The 17,108-nt window shown below is 42.5% G+C and overlaps 1 protein-coding gene across 12 annotated transcripts in view; it reads right to left on the bottom strand.

Annotated features, from left to right (window-relative positions):
- The window catches only part of AKAP13 (A-kinase anchoring protein 13), a 324,467-nt gene that overhangs the window by 192,191 nt on the left and 115,168 nt on the right, over positions 1-17,108 (bottom strand). For all 12 annotated transcript variants that reach the window (XM_024982287.2, XM_059879258.1, XM_059879260.1 and 9 more), the window contains exon 3: positions 8,543-8,690. In XM_024982287.2, coding sequence (XP_024838055.2) covers positions 8,543-8,690 — 148 coding nt within the window. The remainder of the gene's footprint in view (positions 1-8,542; positions 8,691-17,108) is intronic.

Raw genomic sequence — 17,108 nt, 5'->3', positions numbered from 1 at the left:
TCATCCAACCGCGTGCCCGATATTCCCCCTTCAGATATGAATTCACAATCTGAAGGAGAAACTCTGAATCATGCTAAGTACAATGTGCCATATATCTGGAATCTGTTTCGTATGATTATAGGCTTCGAGGGTTAAAAGAAGACTGGAGAACGGAGGGGTCCTGGCACAGTCTTTGTTAAACTTTCAGTCAATTGGCAGCGTTACTACTGAGCACGAACCAAGGGCCTCCCCTACATCTGGAAAACCACCCTGCAAGGCTGACAAGGCTACCCTCTCACATCATGTTTTCACATGATGTGAGTTCACAGAACTGGTTTTTATCCCTATGACCTTTCAGGTAAGGTATATATATATTAAAAAAATTTTTTTCAAAAGCAAAGGTTATATGATAATACAGACCCATTAATAAAACTGAAATCACTACATCTACCCACATAAAATATCTTACTACCACAAATTAGCTCTAAAGACTCAACTATTTTCTGGGGCCATTAACTTAGGACTACCTTTGTACACACAAAATACAAGGTATTAACAATGTCTACATCTTCATGGCCAAAGAAGGGATGGGATGGGAAACCATATCCAGTCTGACATAATGACCACAATTTAACTCCTTTTTACATGAAAACAGAAGCTGCAGCATAAGGAAGAGTAACAAGGTTTTCAGCTAGTTCCATGGCGTTTCTCCTTCCACTCAAGTTCCTGGTAACTGAGAGAGGAAAGAAAACCACAAGTCCTTTTAAAGAGGGGAAAGTACTGGAAATTCCACTGAGACCCTTCTGAGGGAAAGACCTCCAGAGAATTGAAAGAGGGGAAGAAGAGAGACAGACTGTTAAAGAAACAAGGCCTAAACCTCAATTCCATTTTTTTTTTTTGACACTGACTTCTGAATATAACACAATCAGGTCTGATAAGTTTTACATCAGAAGTATGGGATAAACCATGGGCTGGGAGAGGTCTGACCGTTACTGAGTGAATTCTAAGAGGTCATGAAGTAGACTAACAACTAGGGGGAGAGTCAGAAAGTATCAGGTTTGAGATGGCCATATTCACAGCAAGCACCTTACAGAAACAGGTGTCTACTACTACTGGTAGTTAAAATTATTTTAATACTATCAGCTATTGTTGTTGTTCAGTCCCCAATTTGTATCCAACTCTTTGCAACTCCATGAATTATAGCATGCCAGGCTTCCCTGTCCCTCACTATCTCCAGGAGTTTGTTCAAATTCAGGTCTGTTGAGTCAGTGATTCCATCCAACCATCTCATCCTCTGCCATCCCCTTCTCCTCCTGCCCTCAATCTTTCCCAGGATCAGGGTCTTTTCCAGTGAGTTGACTCTTTGCATCAGGGGGCCAAAATATTAGAGCTTCAGCTTCAGCATCAGCCTTTCCAATGAATATTCAGGGTTGATTTACTTTAGGACTGACTGGTTTGATCTCCTTGCAGTCCAAGGGACTCTCAAGGAGTCTTTTCCAACACCACAGTTCAAAAGCATCAATTCTTCAGCACTCAGCTTTCTTTATAGTGCAACTTTCACATCCATACATGACCACTGGAAAAACTACAGCTTTGATTAGAGGGATCTTTGTCAGCAAAGTAATGTCTCTGCTTTTTAATATGCTGTCTAGGTTCGTCATATCTTTTCTTCCAAGGAGCAAGCATCTTTTAATTTCATGGCTGCAGTCACCGGCTGTAGTGATTTTGGAGCCCGAGAAAATAAAATCTGTCAGTTTCCATTGTTTCCCCATCTATTTGCCACGAAGTGATGGGATCAGATGCCATGATTGTCATTTTTTGAATGTTGAGTTTTAAGCCAGCTTTTCACTCTCCTTAAAATGCTCCTACTCAGGTGACTCAAGGCAAACAGATCTCTATTACTGTACCAAGAGATTCCACATAAGCCCAACACAGCTTCTGAGCTAAATGCTACCCCTGACACACTGGAGAACTGAAAATATAAAGGGGGAAGAATGTATGTGCTCCCATACAACCGGGAGCACCTGAGCGGGAGACAAAAATTTAACTGCTCGTGGTCCTCTTAAAAGCATCTAATCCTTTTTTTGTGCTCAGAGGTCAGGAGGTGTTGTGCTCCTGAGGTCAGCGAGCTTTTCCACAGGCTCCTTATCACTGTAAGAAGCACCTATATCCATGACAACAAAATGGTGCTACAGATAAACAAAAGTGCTTAAGCATGACCCAACAATTACTTCATTTCCTATTAGGCTAAAAGTGGCACACATCCCATCCGGGCCTTCTCTTTTGAGGATGAAACAATCGGGACTTTGTTTTGCCTGCGCGCCAACAAAAGGGAACCCTGGAAGTGCTTGCTGGGCAAGCCAAGCCCAGAGCGCCTCAGCCGTTTCCTATGACAAAGTCTGCATTCGCAGTCAGTGGTGGAGAAGACAAAAAGAATACACTTTACCACTTCAGTTTGGCAAAGGATTTGAAATTCTGGTGTCTTTTTCTTCCCTCTGGAGTGGCTACACAGTTAAAGGAAATTTTTGATCTTCAGACCCACACTCTAACAGGAGAGAGGACTATTTGCTAAAGTATGTACCTACTGCTAGTTTTCAGTGGTCTAACAGTAGATGTGCATAAAGGTACCAAAGCTCTCTGTATGTATGTAGAGAAGCAGTTAAGGAGAGGGAGAAACAGCAGGCACAGCAATCATGTACATTTGGGAGGAGAAAGGGCCGAACTGACACTAAAAATCTGGTGGACTATAATCTACCTTATTACTCCAAGGCAGTATGCTCAATCTTTTAGTCACTGACATCTCCCAAGCAGCTTTTCTAAACATTTCTCTCTGTCTGACATCCCCACCCCATGAAATTTTAATACTACAGACATCCCATACATTTGTATGTTATATCTGGGCTTTATATGTGAAGAGTGAGATCGGGGAAGTGGGCGCTCTCCTGGTGGCTCAGTGGTAAAGAAGCCGCCTGCTGATGCAGGAGATGTGGGCTCCATCCCTGGTCCAGGAAGACTCCACGTGCAGCAGATCAACTGAGCCTGTGTGCTACAGCTGCTGAGTCTGCACCCCACAACAAGAGTAGCCCCCACTCACTGCAACTAGAGAAAGTCTTTGTGGCAACAAAGACCCAGCACAGCCAAAAATAAATAAATAAGCAAACAAAGTCATTATTTTTTTTTTTGGAAAAAGAGTTAAAAAAAAATTTTTTTTTTAAACCACCTAAGAACCAATTCTCACCCCTCTGGGAGGATACTAGCCCCACTGTGATGCATGAACTCCATCCCAGTGCCGTGTCCATAATAGCTCAAGAGGGTGCAGGGTCCACACAGGCATTTCACCTGGACACCTTCACCTGGCCCTCCCCAAAAGTAGCCATGTACACTGATTAGCACTGGACAGTAATTTAAGTCTTTTAAAATATAAAATCACGTCTGTCTAGAGATAGCCTTGTAGTAGTATTTTAGGATAGGGAGACTTAGAGTCCAGTGAAAAAGTTACTGATTACTTTGGCAGAAAGCGAGGGCATCTCTGATTGGGCCAGATAAAAGCCTGGAACTTCTTCTCAAGTGTTATTTGATTTGGAGACCTCTGGACATCTACTGCCAGAAACAGAGCCAGTTCTGTTCCTGCCAGTTCACAGGAACTGAGAGATACGGTAGTTTCACTGCAGGCTACCTGTTGAGACCTCGGCTGTAAGCAAAGATTTTTAATTAAGCCCCCTAGGACTTCTGATCATGGTAGATGTACTTTTCTCTTTCCTTTCAATAACAAATTTGCTTTATATAGAAACTTCCCTTGATAAGTGAGAAAGAAAGGAAAGATACCAAAGAGCTGAGTCAAATCCTGGGTCAAGGAATGTTTGCTATTTTCCTGTCAAACAAGAACCTTCGCTGTGAATTCTAAAAGTAAATGACAGACATGAGGGGCGATGCTAGGATTTCATGTCATGACAGATTCTGCACCAAAGCCCTTCACAAGGCTTCACCCACTGAATACCCTGTCTTATTTTCCATCCTGCAGTTACTGCTTGCTTGGTCTATCTTCACATTCAATTAATAAAAGTGAGCACAGAAAAGCACCTCATAACCCCTGGAATTACCCTCAGCAGGTATCAGATTTCTTTATATTACTTACTCATCCTACAGCCTTTGAAAGAAAATATCTCGACCTCATCCCACAAGGAGAATCACTGTTTTGTTAAAATGGGATTTGGGGTTGGATTTGTTTTATGTGAAGAGAAAAGAATAGAGGTATTTTATTTTTATTTATTACAAAGGCAACACCTTTTGTCTTTAGACGTATGTTTCACAGCAAATTATATTCTTAAACTAATCAATTTCATAGGTATTTTGAATGTAGTATTATACTATAAAACTTTTTTTTGTCTAGTGTTAATTAGCACAAAGACAGCTTTACTTTTGAAGAGAGGACAGAATTTCCAAAGTCTTCATATGTTTTTCTTAAAAATTACTATATATGTTAAAAATTACACATGGACTTTAAAACAGCAAAACAATTTAAAGGCAGATAAAGTTTCCAAAGGCTCCAATTAACTGTCCCAAGATGCTACTAATCTTAACATAATTTCATTTTTTAAAAAGGAGGGACTGTATCATGTCTACAGCCTGTCTATGGTGATAAGGCAAGAAAATGCCTTTACAATTTATAAGTAAACATACATATACAATTCATTGTTAATTTTATCATCAGAAAAGCCAAAAAGTTAAGAAAATATGAAAGAAACAGGGCCGGGAGGGCGCGATGGACTGTAATCTCAATATCTGGAGTCAGAGAGGTATTTTTTCGGGGACTATCAAGAAATGTCTCATTTCCTTACCCACCAAAATCATAAAAGGTCACAGATGAATGAACATCAAGGAGTAGCTGTCTTAGGAAGGTCAATCAATCATCTCGTTTTCATAAAAACTAAACTATTACCCAGCAGTGCCAGGGAAGCACACGGAGGACTCCAAGAAAAACCAGAGCCAGCAATCTGCATGCAACTTGACATTTGCAGACACAAAGCTCTTTTTCTTCCATGGTCGGCCGGACGACTAGGACCCGAGGAGTGAGCCCCCCACGGGAGCTGGGGCAGGGACATCGTCCCGACAGCAGCTGCTGCGGACAGGCCGGGCGCGTCCCCCTCTAACCAGGACGCACAGGGCAGGAGCGGACTCCCCACGGGGAACTGTGACTAATCTGACGCCGCGCTCCGCACAAAGTCTGAGCCCATCAATAGGACACACAGAAATCATCAGATGCAGCTCTGGACAGAAAACAGGCTCCTGCCCCAAGACAAGAAGCAACGCAAGAAGCCAGAGAGTCCTCTGGCAGTTTTCAAAAGAAAGGGGTGGGGTGGGGGGGCAGGGGGCATTGTGTCTGTGTGTGTGTGTGTGTAAGTATGTGTGTGGGGTGTGTGTGAACAAATGTATGTACAACCTTTCTAGCAGGGCAGTTTCCAAGAACCAGGATGAGTTTCAACATGGTAGAAACCCAGTCTCATCAAGTGGGAGGAACTCACAGATGCACCAGAGAACGTGACAGACATGAATCCATGCCCTGGTGAAGCTGACACTCCAGCAGAGGCAAGCAGAAAATAAATAAAACGTATAAATGAGTTGGAAGTTGATCAGTGCAGTGCAGAAAAGTGAAGCGTGGAAAGGGACCAGGGAGTGTGTAGAGAAGGCAGGTTTATATATATATATATATATATATATATATATATATATATATATAATGGAGTGGCTAGACTTTATAAAGTGGACAGGAAAGGCCTCATTGAGAAGGTGATCATCTGAGTAAAGACCTCAAGGAAAATAAGAAACAAGTCAAAGAAATCCCCCAAGGCAGATTTAAGGCCGTTTACTTCTACACAAAAATATTAACTCTGTAATATAAACAAGAAATTCAAAACTAGCTTATTAACCCCCAAATCTGCCTATCTCTCCCCTCTCCTCCACCACAGTTCCTTAGCCAATCTGGACAACAGCAGCTGAAAAAGACAAGAGAAGAGGAAAATCACAGGCCTGATGACCAGAGTACTGAGATCCACTCAGAAGTCTTTCCTGCTTCAGTGGCTAACAGAGGTCCTCCTTCAGCAAGGAGGGAGGCTCACGGGGACCCCAGTACACACATCAAAGGCTCACAGGGCGCCTCGCTCTTCATTTGGCCTGCTCGTACAACGGGATCTTTCAAGGACTCGAATCCTTTGTCACCTCTGCTGTGATTAAGGGCCTCATGCAGCAGCCTGACTGGATCAGGTGGGCTGCAGAATATGCAGGCCAGCGGGGAGCAGAGGGGCACGTTGTGAGAAGACGGCACCAGGTAAGATCATAACTGGAGGGGAGGAGAGCTGCTTAGTGGCCAACTAGGAGAGGCCAGGCACTGGGGTTCCAAGCCCCAAGCAAAGGGCTCAGGAAGGTACTGAGGATTCGGACCAAATTAGGGAGAAAGAGCAGACTACAACATCCATTCTGGCGGGCTGGAGCCAGCAGAACGAGGGCACCCAGAGTCAACTGGTACAAAGGACACCCAGCAATGTGTGGGGCTGGGAAGAAGGGGTCCTGAGACCTGTTACAGAGGTGGTAGCTCAAAGGCAAGGGGGGAAATGGAAACAAGTCAGAAAAGCAGGCTGGGGACAGTATATAAGGATCTGGTAAGAACCAGGAGCTCCTGGCTGTCATACGATACCATGGACTTGTGAACCGAAGACAGCAACTGCTTGCAGCCCACACTTAACTTCAGCACCTTCACAATGAAGGTGTCAGGGCCGCCGGGCACAGCCCTCTGCGCCGGCCCTCTGCGCCGAGAGGCGGGGCCCCGCGGTGGCCGAGGCCAGCGAGGACAGCTGGCCCTCCTCTGGGTCAGTCGCTCAGTCATGTCCAACTCTTCGTGACCCCGTGGACTGTAGCCCGCCAGGCCCCTCTGTCCGTGGGGATTCTCCAGGCAAGAGTACTGGAGTGGGTTGCCATGCCGTCCTCCAGGGGATCTTCCCAACGCAGGGATCCAACCTGGGTCTCTTGCACTGCAGATGTATTCTTTACCGTCTGAGCCACCAGAGAAGCCCATCCTCCTGGTATCTGTTTGCAGGCTTTCTTGCCATCTATCTTATCTACCTATACACACACACACACACACACACACACACACACACACATATACATCTACACATCCACAAACACACAAACTGCTACAGTACTTCTAAATCAGGAGGAAAAGTAAGTTTATAAATTATCCTCATTCCTTTCCTAATAAGAGCGCAGTCAGGCACTGACTGACTCTGTTAATGCCCATCTGAGGGCTGTTTCTCACTGTCACACACGCAGATGTGTCTAGCAGGGGTGACACTGGGTGGCTCCCGCTCAGCAGACAGCAAGGTTCCAGATCAGACCCTCTGACATGATACCCATCACAGGAACAAGACGACTGGGGCTTCACATTACAAGGAAGGTGCACAATACTCTTTAGGGGGAAGAAAAGACAATCAGCACCTCTCCTGGACGTCTTGCTCAATCTCCTGTCCCTAGAACTCTGAGGGAGAATATACATAGGATTTGCCTAAATCTTTAAATCCTGTATTTTCAAAATCACTTTTGTCAAGTAGGAGGATAAATATGGGAGGATAAATGTCAGAATCTCAGTTCATGAATGTGGTGTAACTTCCAGGACCTGGCAGGTATCACAAGTGAAGTCAACTTATGTAAAACGGCACAGCAGCCATCAAAAGCTGGCAGTTTTTTACATGATTAATTTCAAAAAAAGTGGAATCGATGTTACGTAAAAACACTGAAGACAGGAAAAGTTTCAGTAAGAACTAAGTCCATTTTGTTCTCTGAAAGCCAATGGTTCAACTGTCAACACTTTTTATGGGATCCCCCTAAATCTCCCCTCTTTTGCACTCAGATGAAATTTAACCAATTATTAACTTCAAAGCAAGCTTGAGGAAAGACAGAATAAGTTCATTTCCAAACACAATCAATATACCTTTAGATGCCTGGGATCAGTCAAAAGCCGCTTCTGGTGGCATAAGCAATGATATAATGACTTTGCAAAGGATTTTTAACAAGTAAACAGTTTCCTTTTAATTCCATTAAATGGATAAATGCAACAGTGATTAAGTATTCATTTCACCATGAACTACAATCTGTTACTTTGGGGGAACTTTGGTTTTTACAGTCCTCCCCTCACAGATACGAAGGACTGGGTTAGTAATCGCATTCACCTTTCCTTTGCCACAAGGAAAGTCAGAATCAGAATTGTAGTCAAACCACAGTGACCGCGTGAACTTTTCTCTCTTAAATGTATTTTACTTTGCTTCAACATTCCAATAAATTAAAATTTTTGTTGATCTTAACAATTGTCTTCTAATTTATGACACCATTTTATTTCAATTATTTTTAGTTAGGCTCAGATTTTGTGCAACAAGCAAGAAATAAACAAAATGAAGTGTATTTAAAACAAAAATCCAACTGCAGTTTCATCACCCTGATTCCTTCTTCCTATCACTCTATGCTAGAACACAGAATAAATAAAGGCGGATGAAGACTGTGTTCAAATACTTACCAGGAGCAACGGTCTCCAGCGTATTAGAACTGACCTTCCGAGTACTTGTACAGTGGTGGAGGGTGGAACCCGAAAACACCAAGTAAAAAACTACATCATCTTCAACTTTGTCCTCTTCCGCGAGCAGGACAGTAACAACACAATCGCCCTAGGAAAGGGGAAGAGAGAGCAGGTCTGCATTAGCAAGGTTCTTTTGGGGAGTTGATTTTTACAAAACATCAAACTGAAAGGGAAATCAATGTATCATACAAACTGTACCCACTCTAGCAAGTTTATACAGTACAAAATGTGCCAGGAAGTGGTCTAGGCACTAAGGATACGGAACAGTCTGTCTTCTTTCAGCTTACATTTTAGTGGAGGTAATGAGAAAAACGAGTAAACCAACAAGATAATGGGATATTTACTCGGAAAATTTTTTTAAAAGAACATAAAACGGCTCCCTTAAAAAGCTCTGTAAAAATTCCAGGAAAATCTAAAAATAAGGCAGGGAGGACGGATGAAGTATATTAAACAGCTACATCCTTATACTTCGAGTGCCCCTTCACCTCTGTGTTCTGTTTGCGGCAATAACTCTCTGAACTCTACATCCCAGGAGTCACTGCCAAGTCCACCCGTTCTCCAGTGAACATGGAGCGCCTCTCAAGAGCTGGCCTGGAAGCGCTGGAGTACAAAGGACTTGGGCTCAAGACCAATCTGGGTTTAAACTCCATCTAAAAAGATTTTACTTAAATCCTCTAAATCTCAGTTTCCTTGACTATATAAATGGAGATAATACCTTCTCTTCTTACAGCTAATATGTGAGAACTCTTGAAACACATTCAGCACTCAGCCTAGGATAAGACTCTCAACCTGTGAGGATGGGAGGGTTGCTTTTCCAACCATGTGTGTTTCCGGACCATCTGGAATTGCTGTTCTTCTTTATCCCACCCCTCCATCAAGCCATAAATCTAATCCCGGTAACTCTGCCTGTGACTCTGCAACTATTTAGAAGTTAAGACATCTTCATCCTTCATTTGCTGATAATCTTCTTCCTGGTAAAGAATCTGGCTGCAAAAAAAAAAAAAAAAGAATCTGGCTGCAATGCAGGAGACCCGGGGTCAATCCCTGGGTTGGGAAGATCCCCTGGAGAGGGGAAGGACTACCCTCTCCAGTATTCTTGCCTGGAGAATCCCATAGACAGAGAAGCCTGGCGGGCTACAGTCCATAGGGCTGCAACTATCATTTTCAATAATCTTCTAACAACTTTTTTTTTTGGCTACACCACGCAACATGTGGGATCTTAAGTTTGCCAACCAGGAACTGAATGCACGCCCCTGCAGTAGAAGCTGAGCCCCAAACCACTGGACCGCCAGGGAATTCCCTCTTTCAGCAATTTTTATAATTTTTTTTTAACTGAGATCAGTGGCTAAATTAAATTTATTCTATGAAAGAGTCCTAATTACCATTCTCCCAAACATTATATAATTTATGTTGTAACCATAAACAAAGGACTTTAAAGCACTGAGGTTTAGGTTATGTACATCTGTAATGATGTGCAATGGAAAATCTAATTAAGAGAAAGTCAGGCCATTTTAACATTATATAGGGGAGAGAATTCTCATTACTTACAGCATTTTTCCCCTTTCTACTTTAGCAGTAATAAAGCCAATTAAAGAATCATGCCACTCTATGGCCACAACTTAATGTCCAGCAGCAGAACAGAGAAGCAGGTAGTGTTTCAGCACATAATGAAAACCAAACATCTTAAAATCAAACTTGGGATCAAGGCTAGTAATAGGAATGCTCTGAATTCCAAGTAGTTCCCACAGCCCTAAGTGCCTCTAATTTTTTCCCCAGGGTTCTGTGCAGTGCCCTGTGTCCAATAGGGGTTGCAGTCTGCTGTAAGAAGTCAGAATGAACTCCAAATAAGCTGTAACTTACTAAGACTGGCGAACCGGAAAGTTCCCAAGCACCCTAACAGAGGAACAGCAGGGTCGGTACCACAGCATTACCGCCGACTCCAGACACTATTCAGAACTGAACTGTAGGACCTGTAAGTCCCTGATTTGGAAATGTTTTTGAAAAGGTCAGGCTGCTAAAATGTTTACTATCCTTTGGCAAAATAAACTACAACCAGAAAAAATGTCTGCAGCATACAGAGAAGAATCAATTTGTCAAGGTATTGAAGTATCACTATAACCTGAAAAAAAAAAAAAGTTACTAAAAGTTCTAAAGTTTCATTTTTTAGAGCACAGGTTGGAAAAGTATGAGCCATCGGTCAAGTCCAGCACTCTTGCACAGGCTGGGAAAGGTTTTTACATTTTTAAGTGGTTGAAAAGAATAAATACACACACACAGGCTGTGAAAGGTTTTTATATTTTTAAGTGGTTGAAAATAAATACACACACACACACACACACACACACATACACACACACACACACACGAGGTGCCAGGTTGCTTCAGTCGTATTTTTCAGCCAAAAAAAAAGTTGTGACCCCATGGACTAGCGCCCATCAGGCTCCTCAGTCCATAGGATTCTCCAGGCGAGAATACTGGAGTGGGTAGCCATGCCTTCTTCCAGGGGATCTCCCCAAACCAGGGATCAAACCCGTGTCTCCTGTGGCTCCTACACTGCAGGCAGATTCTTTACTGCTGAGCTACCAGGAAAGGGAAATATATATCAGATCAGATCAGATCAGTTGCTCAGTCGTGTCCGACTCTTTGCGACCCCATGAATTGCAGCACGCCGGGCCTCCCTGTCCCTCACCAACTCCCGGAGTTCACCCAGACTCACATCCACCAAGTCACTGATGCCATCCAGCCATCTCATCCTCTGTCGTCCCCTTCTCCTCATGCCCCCAATCCCTCCCAGCATCAGGGTCTTTTCCAATGAGTCAACTCTTCACATGAGGTGGCCAAAGTACTGGAGTTTCAGCTTTAGCATCATTCCTTCCAAAGAAATCCCAGGCCTGATCTCCTTCAGAATGGACTGGTTGGATCTCCTTGCAGTCCAAGGGACTCTCAAGAGTCTTCTCCAACACCACATCATATAAGCATCAATTCTTCGGCGCTCAGCCTTCTTCACAGTCCAACTCTCACATCCATACATGACCACAGCAAAAACCATAGCCCTGACTACACGAACCTTTGTTGGCAAAGTAATGTCTCTGCTTTTCAATATGCTATCTAGGTTGGTCATAACTTTCCTTCCAAGGAGTAAGCGTCTTTTAATTTCATGGCTGCAGTCACCATCTGTAGTGATTTTGGAGCCCCAAAAAATAAAGTCTGACACTGTTTCCACTGTTTCCCCATCTATTTCCCATGAAGTGGTGGGACCAGATGCCATGATCTTCGTTTTCTGAATGTTGAGCTTTAAGCCAACTTTTTCACTCTGCACTTTCACTTTCATCAAGAGGCTTTTGAGTTCCTCTTCACTTTCTGCCATAAGGGTGGTGTCATCTGCATATCTGAGGTTATTGATATTTCTCCCGGCAATCTTGATTCCAGCTTGTGTTTCTTCCAGTCCAGCGTTTCTCATGATGTACTCTGCATATAAATTAAATAAACAGGGTGACAATATACAGCCTTGACATACTCCTTTTCCTATTTGGAACCAGTCTGCTGTTCCATGTCCAGTTCTAACTGTTGCTTCCTGACCTGCATACAAATTTCTCAAGAGGCAGATGAGGTGGTCTGGTATTCCCATCTCTTGAAGGATTTTCCACAGTTTATTGTGATCCACACAGTCAAAGGCTTTGGCATAGTCAATAAAGCAGAAATAGATGTTTTTCTGGAACTCTCTTGCTTTTTCTATGATCCAGCACACACATATATATATGTATATATATGGAAAAGTAAATGGCAACCCACTCCAGTACTCTTGCCTAGGAATTCCCATGGACAGAGGAGCCTGGTGGGCTACAGTTCATCGTGTTGCAAAAGAGTTGGACATGACTTAGCGATTAAACACACACACACGCTTAGGTCTCCTAAGCCCCTATTTTGGAAACATTTTTGAAAAATTGAGGCTGGTAAACTATCCTTTGGCATGATAAAACTACAACCAGTTAAAATGTCTGCAGCATATAAAGAAGAATCAGTTTTTCAAGGTATTGAAATATCACTGCTGCTGCTGCTAAGTCGCTTCAGTCGTGTCCAACTCTGTGCAATCCCATAGACGGCAGCCCACCAGGCTCCTCCACCCATGGGATTTTCCAGGCAAGAGTACTTGGAGTGGGTTGCCAATAACCTGAAAAAAAAAAAAAAAGTTACTGAAAGTTCTAAAGTTTCATTTTTTAGAGCACAGGTTGGCACTATAAGCCATGGGCCAAGTCCAGCCTTCTGCTTGTTTGTGTGTGGCTCTTATTGTATGTGGCTCACACGTATTAACATGGGAAAATTCTATGACATTCAAACTTCGGTATCCATAAATAAAGTTTTATTGGAACACAGTCATGTTATTTGTTTACACATTGTCTATGGCTACTTTTGCAATACAATGGGCCATCACAGAGTTGACTTAAATTGTGTCTGACTCTGTGACCCTGTGGACTGTAGCCCCCAAGCTCCTGTCCCTGGGATTTTCCAGGCAGGAATACTGGAGTGGATTGTCATTTCCTCTTCCAGGGAATCTCTGTGACCCAAGGATGGAACCTGAGTCTCCTGCCTGCATCTCCTGCATTGGCAGGCAGCTTCTTTACCACTTGAGCTATCAAGGAAGCCCACTGAAGAACTGAGTTATTGCAAAAGAGATCACACAGTCTGCATGCCTAAATTATTTACAATGTGGACTTTCACAGGGAAAAAAAAGGAGTGGTTTTTTTTCTTTCTTCACTTAGATATCTAACCTGAAATTCTAGGAATACATCTTTTTTCAGTATCAAGAAGGTCCTCTCCACAAGGGCCCCATCTTGCCATGAGACTTTCTGTGCCCAAGACGCTAGCGACACCTGAGGCCTTCTCTTAACTGTGGTCAGAAAGGATGGCTAATAAGCAGCTGAAATTCCTTTTAACAAAGCTTTCAGGATCAACCTCTTTTTTCATTCCCAAAACAAAAGTAAGTTTTAAATTGCTTTCATAGCTCTAATTCTTTTTTTTTTTTAAACACTGAGTTAGCTACCCACAGTATGAAATAGAAGTGAACACAGAACCCTAATTCACCTCAAAATCACTTGAAGTTTAGGTTCTGAAGGCACCTGGAACTGAAGCATCTGTTCTTGAAGGAATATTCGCGGCTCTCTGATAAAGTTGCTAGGAGCAAATGATAAACATCTGGACTCTGCATTTCAGCCGCATGACTCCTGTTCTACTGCAGTAGTAACCAGCCACTTAGAACTACTCGAGATGGCCTTAAAAGAGGCGATTAAAAAATAAAAGTGCAAAACAGGTCTAAGTAAGACGCTCAGTTGAGGTGGCCGCTTTGATCACACCTTCCCTGAGAGATCCCCGGGTAATGGATCTTGCTGCTCAGGGGAAGGGCAGGCCCCGGGGGGACAGACAGGTCAGTCAAGCCGGCTGCTACCCAGTTAACACGTCTGTTGTGTTTTTACCTATAACAGATGAACTTATTAACAAGGAAAACTTTCAAGACATTCTTGATCAAAATTTTAGTTTGACCCAATCCCAAGGAGAGAATGCATCTACATCTGCACCTCTCCAGTAATCTGAACTCAAAAACCATGGCGTGTTATTACAAAAATAATCCCATGTTTTTTCATTCATGAGAAATGTATCCTTGAACCTGACTGTTTCTCCAGAGTCCTAACTAGTCTCGCTGACAGACGACACGAGAACTAATGGAAAGTGGAAAGTGCAGTTAGTCAGTGCCGCCAGGCCTCATTGTGCAATTCACAGGTGATCCCTGATATACAAACGCATTATAATTCTAAATGCCACGGATCAATCACTTACGTGGCTTTAAATGGTAGCTATGGTCTTCGCTTCCCATCTTTAAGTCATTTACATAGTAGATAAACTGTATTAATAGAACTAAAATCATCTTTATGTACCTACCTATTAATAAGCAGGAAAAAAAAATTTATTTTCCACTTAGATTTCTATCCTGGAGTCCTAAGAATAGATCTTCTTTTCTAGATAAAGGATTCTGTCTCTGCATTAGACCTACCATCTTGCTGAGAGACTCTCCTTGCCCCAAGATACTAGTCACATCTGGGGCCTTCCTTTAACTGGGGACGTTAACGTGCCGAGGGACAAACTGAAATGGGGCAGAGAAGAGCAACTGAGGCATGGGAAGGAGCTCCCAGTGTGGGGACAAACAAGGCCTGGAAGCAGGCAAGATGCTGGGTGGAGATGAGGTGGGTGAGCCAGACAGAGTTCTTTGGGAGGCATGACAAAAGTAGGGACAGCGCTGATCTCAAAGACAGCAAGACACTGTCAGTCACAAGGTTCCTGAAGGTGGGCCCCTTCTGCAGCAAGATCACTGCAGTGGAATGCATGCTGGAGCTGGCCCGCACAGGCCTGTAAGGGTGCATCATGCTTTCAGAAATCCTGCAAGTCAGCTGTTAAACATGGCCATTATTAGAAGTATATGATATCTGCTTTCTTGAATGGAGAAACTAGTATCAACATATACATGCTATCATGTATAAAACGGATAGCTGGGAGAAGCTGCTGAATAACACTGGGAGCCCATCCTGGCGCTGTGATGACCCAGTGGGGCGGGATGGGAGGAGGCACAAAGGGAGGGGATATGTGCGTCATTATGGCTGATTCTCGTTGCTGTATGGTGGAAACCAAGACAACACTGTAAAAATTAAAAAACAAACAAAAAAACAGACACGTAATTAAATGCCAGATGAAATGCAAAAAAAAAGTAATGATAAAAATTTATAATTATATAAATATTAAAAAGAGATGTAACAAACACTCAAAACATCATATTGTAATTCTTTTGCCAGCTGAAGCAAGTGACACAAAAAAATTAAATGAACTAATATCACCTGTCTCCTGATCCTACCCACTGAGGACACAGCATCGTAGCGTTCCTCAATTGAGTCAGAAGAAAACATCACACACAACCAAACTGAGAGGCTATTTAAAAAAAAAAAGTTGATCTGAACCTTTCAAAAATGTCACTAAGGAAAGACTCAGGTTATGGAGACTGAAAAGACTTTCCAACTAAATGCAGTGCATGGTCCTAGGCTGGATCCTGAACAGCAAACTGCTATTAAGGACATTAATGGGACATGTGTCCAGATTTAAATGAGGTTTACACACATTTAACACTGTACCAATGTTAGAATTTTCCTGATTTTGTAACCGTGATGTGATTTATATGATCCCTGTTCTTAAGAAACACACAGTGAAGTATCTGGGGTAAAGGAACATGTCTACAGGTTACTCTCAAATGATTCGGGGTGGGGAAAAGAGAATGATTAAGCAAATGAGGTAGAATGTTCACAGTTGGTGAAGCTGGGTTTAAGGCATATGGGATTTCTTTATACTATTCTTAAACCTTTACTGTAAACTTGAAATCATTTTAAATTAAGTTTTCAAGAAACAATTTTTCAAATAATTTATATGGCCAGATATTCAAAAAGGTGCAAAATTAAGTTCCATTTCTGAGGCTGTTTAAAATTGTTTTCTTAACATCTTGCACTAATCTTGGTCACTAATACCATTCTCCACTAATAGGAACCAAGGCTGCTGGAAGAAGTGGCTGTTTCCAGGTCTAGGTCAAGGGCATGTACAAGATGAGCTTGGAACATCTTGTTTTGACAGAAAGTAAGGAAATGTCCTCCTCCCTCCCTCCAAAAAAGGACAGGGACATGCTGACATGATGCATGTCGACGTAACTTCCTCTGACCAAATCTGGTACAATTTTAGACCAAATTGTCAATTAAGAACAGTAATGAATTATAAACAATTAAAAAAAACAAAAGGAAGGAAGCCATGACTCTATACTAACAATAGACAAATAAAGAGGAGAAAGGTGAACGCCTGTGTATAGTGGAATGAGGAAGGCTGATGGTCAAAGTGGGAAGAATGTCAAAGTAATGAAATTACTACCATTATGCCATCATAATGGGAGAGCTTGAGTCTGGCAAAAATCTTCACTGAGTACTCAATTTAGGGGGAAATTCTGATGAGGAACAAGCTATTTACATTGCCTTAAAAGTGTCTCCCCCCAGGCTGTCACGTTACATGGCAGCCTGGATGGGAAGGGACCTTGGGGGAGATTAGACACGTGTATGTGGACTGCTGAGTCCCTTTGATGTTCACCTGAAACGATCACAAAACTGTTCATCAGCTGTACTCCACTATAAAGTTTAAAGAAAAAAAAAAAGGAGAGGGATACTGTATTCTGCAAAATGGTTGATGCCATAAAAGATAAAGAGAGGCTGCGGACTTGTCTCAGATAAGGAAGGCTAAGAGAGACATGACAGCTAAAAAGAGTAATTAGCTCTACTACGATTTATAAGAGAAAAGCTCCTGTCTTAGGAAATTTATACTGAAGCATGTAAGGGGTAAAAATCCATTCCACATGGCACTTTAGCAAAAGACAGTAAAGGATACACTGTGAGTGTGTACAGGTTTTTAGCTAGAGAGTACAAATGATAAATCA

Source organism: Bos taurus, chromosome 21 (genome assembly GCF_002263795.3).
Source record: "Bos taurus isolate L1 Dominette 01449 registration number 42190680 breed Hereford chromosome 21, ARS-UCD2.0, whole genome shotgun sequence".
Lineage (NCBI taxonomy): Eukaryota > Metazoa > Chordata > Mammalia > Artiodactyla > Bovidae > Bos > Bos taurus.
This window is presented reverse-complemented; position numbering and strand designations above follow the sequence as displayed.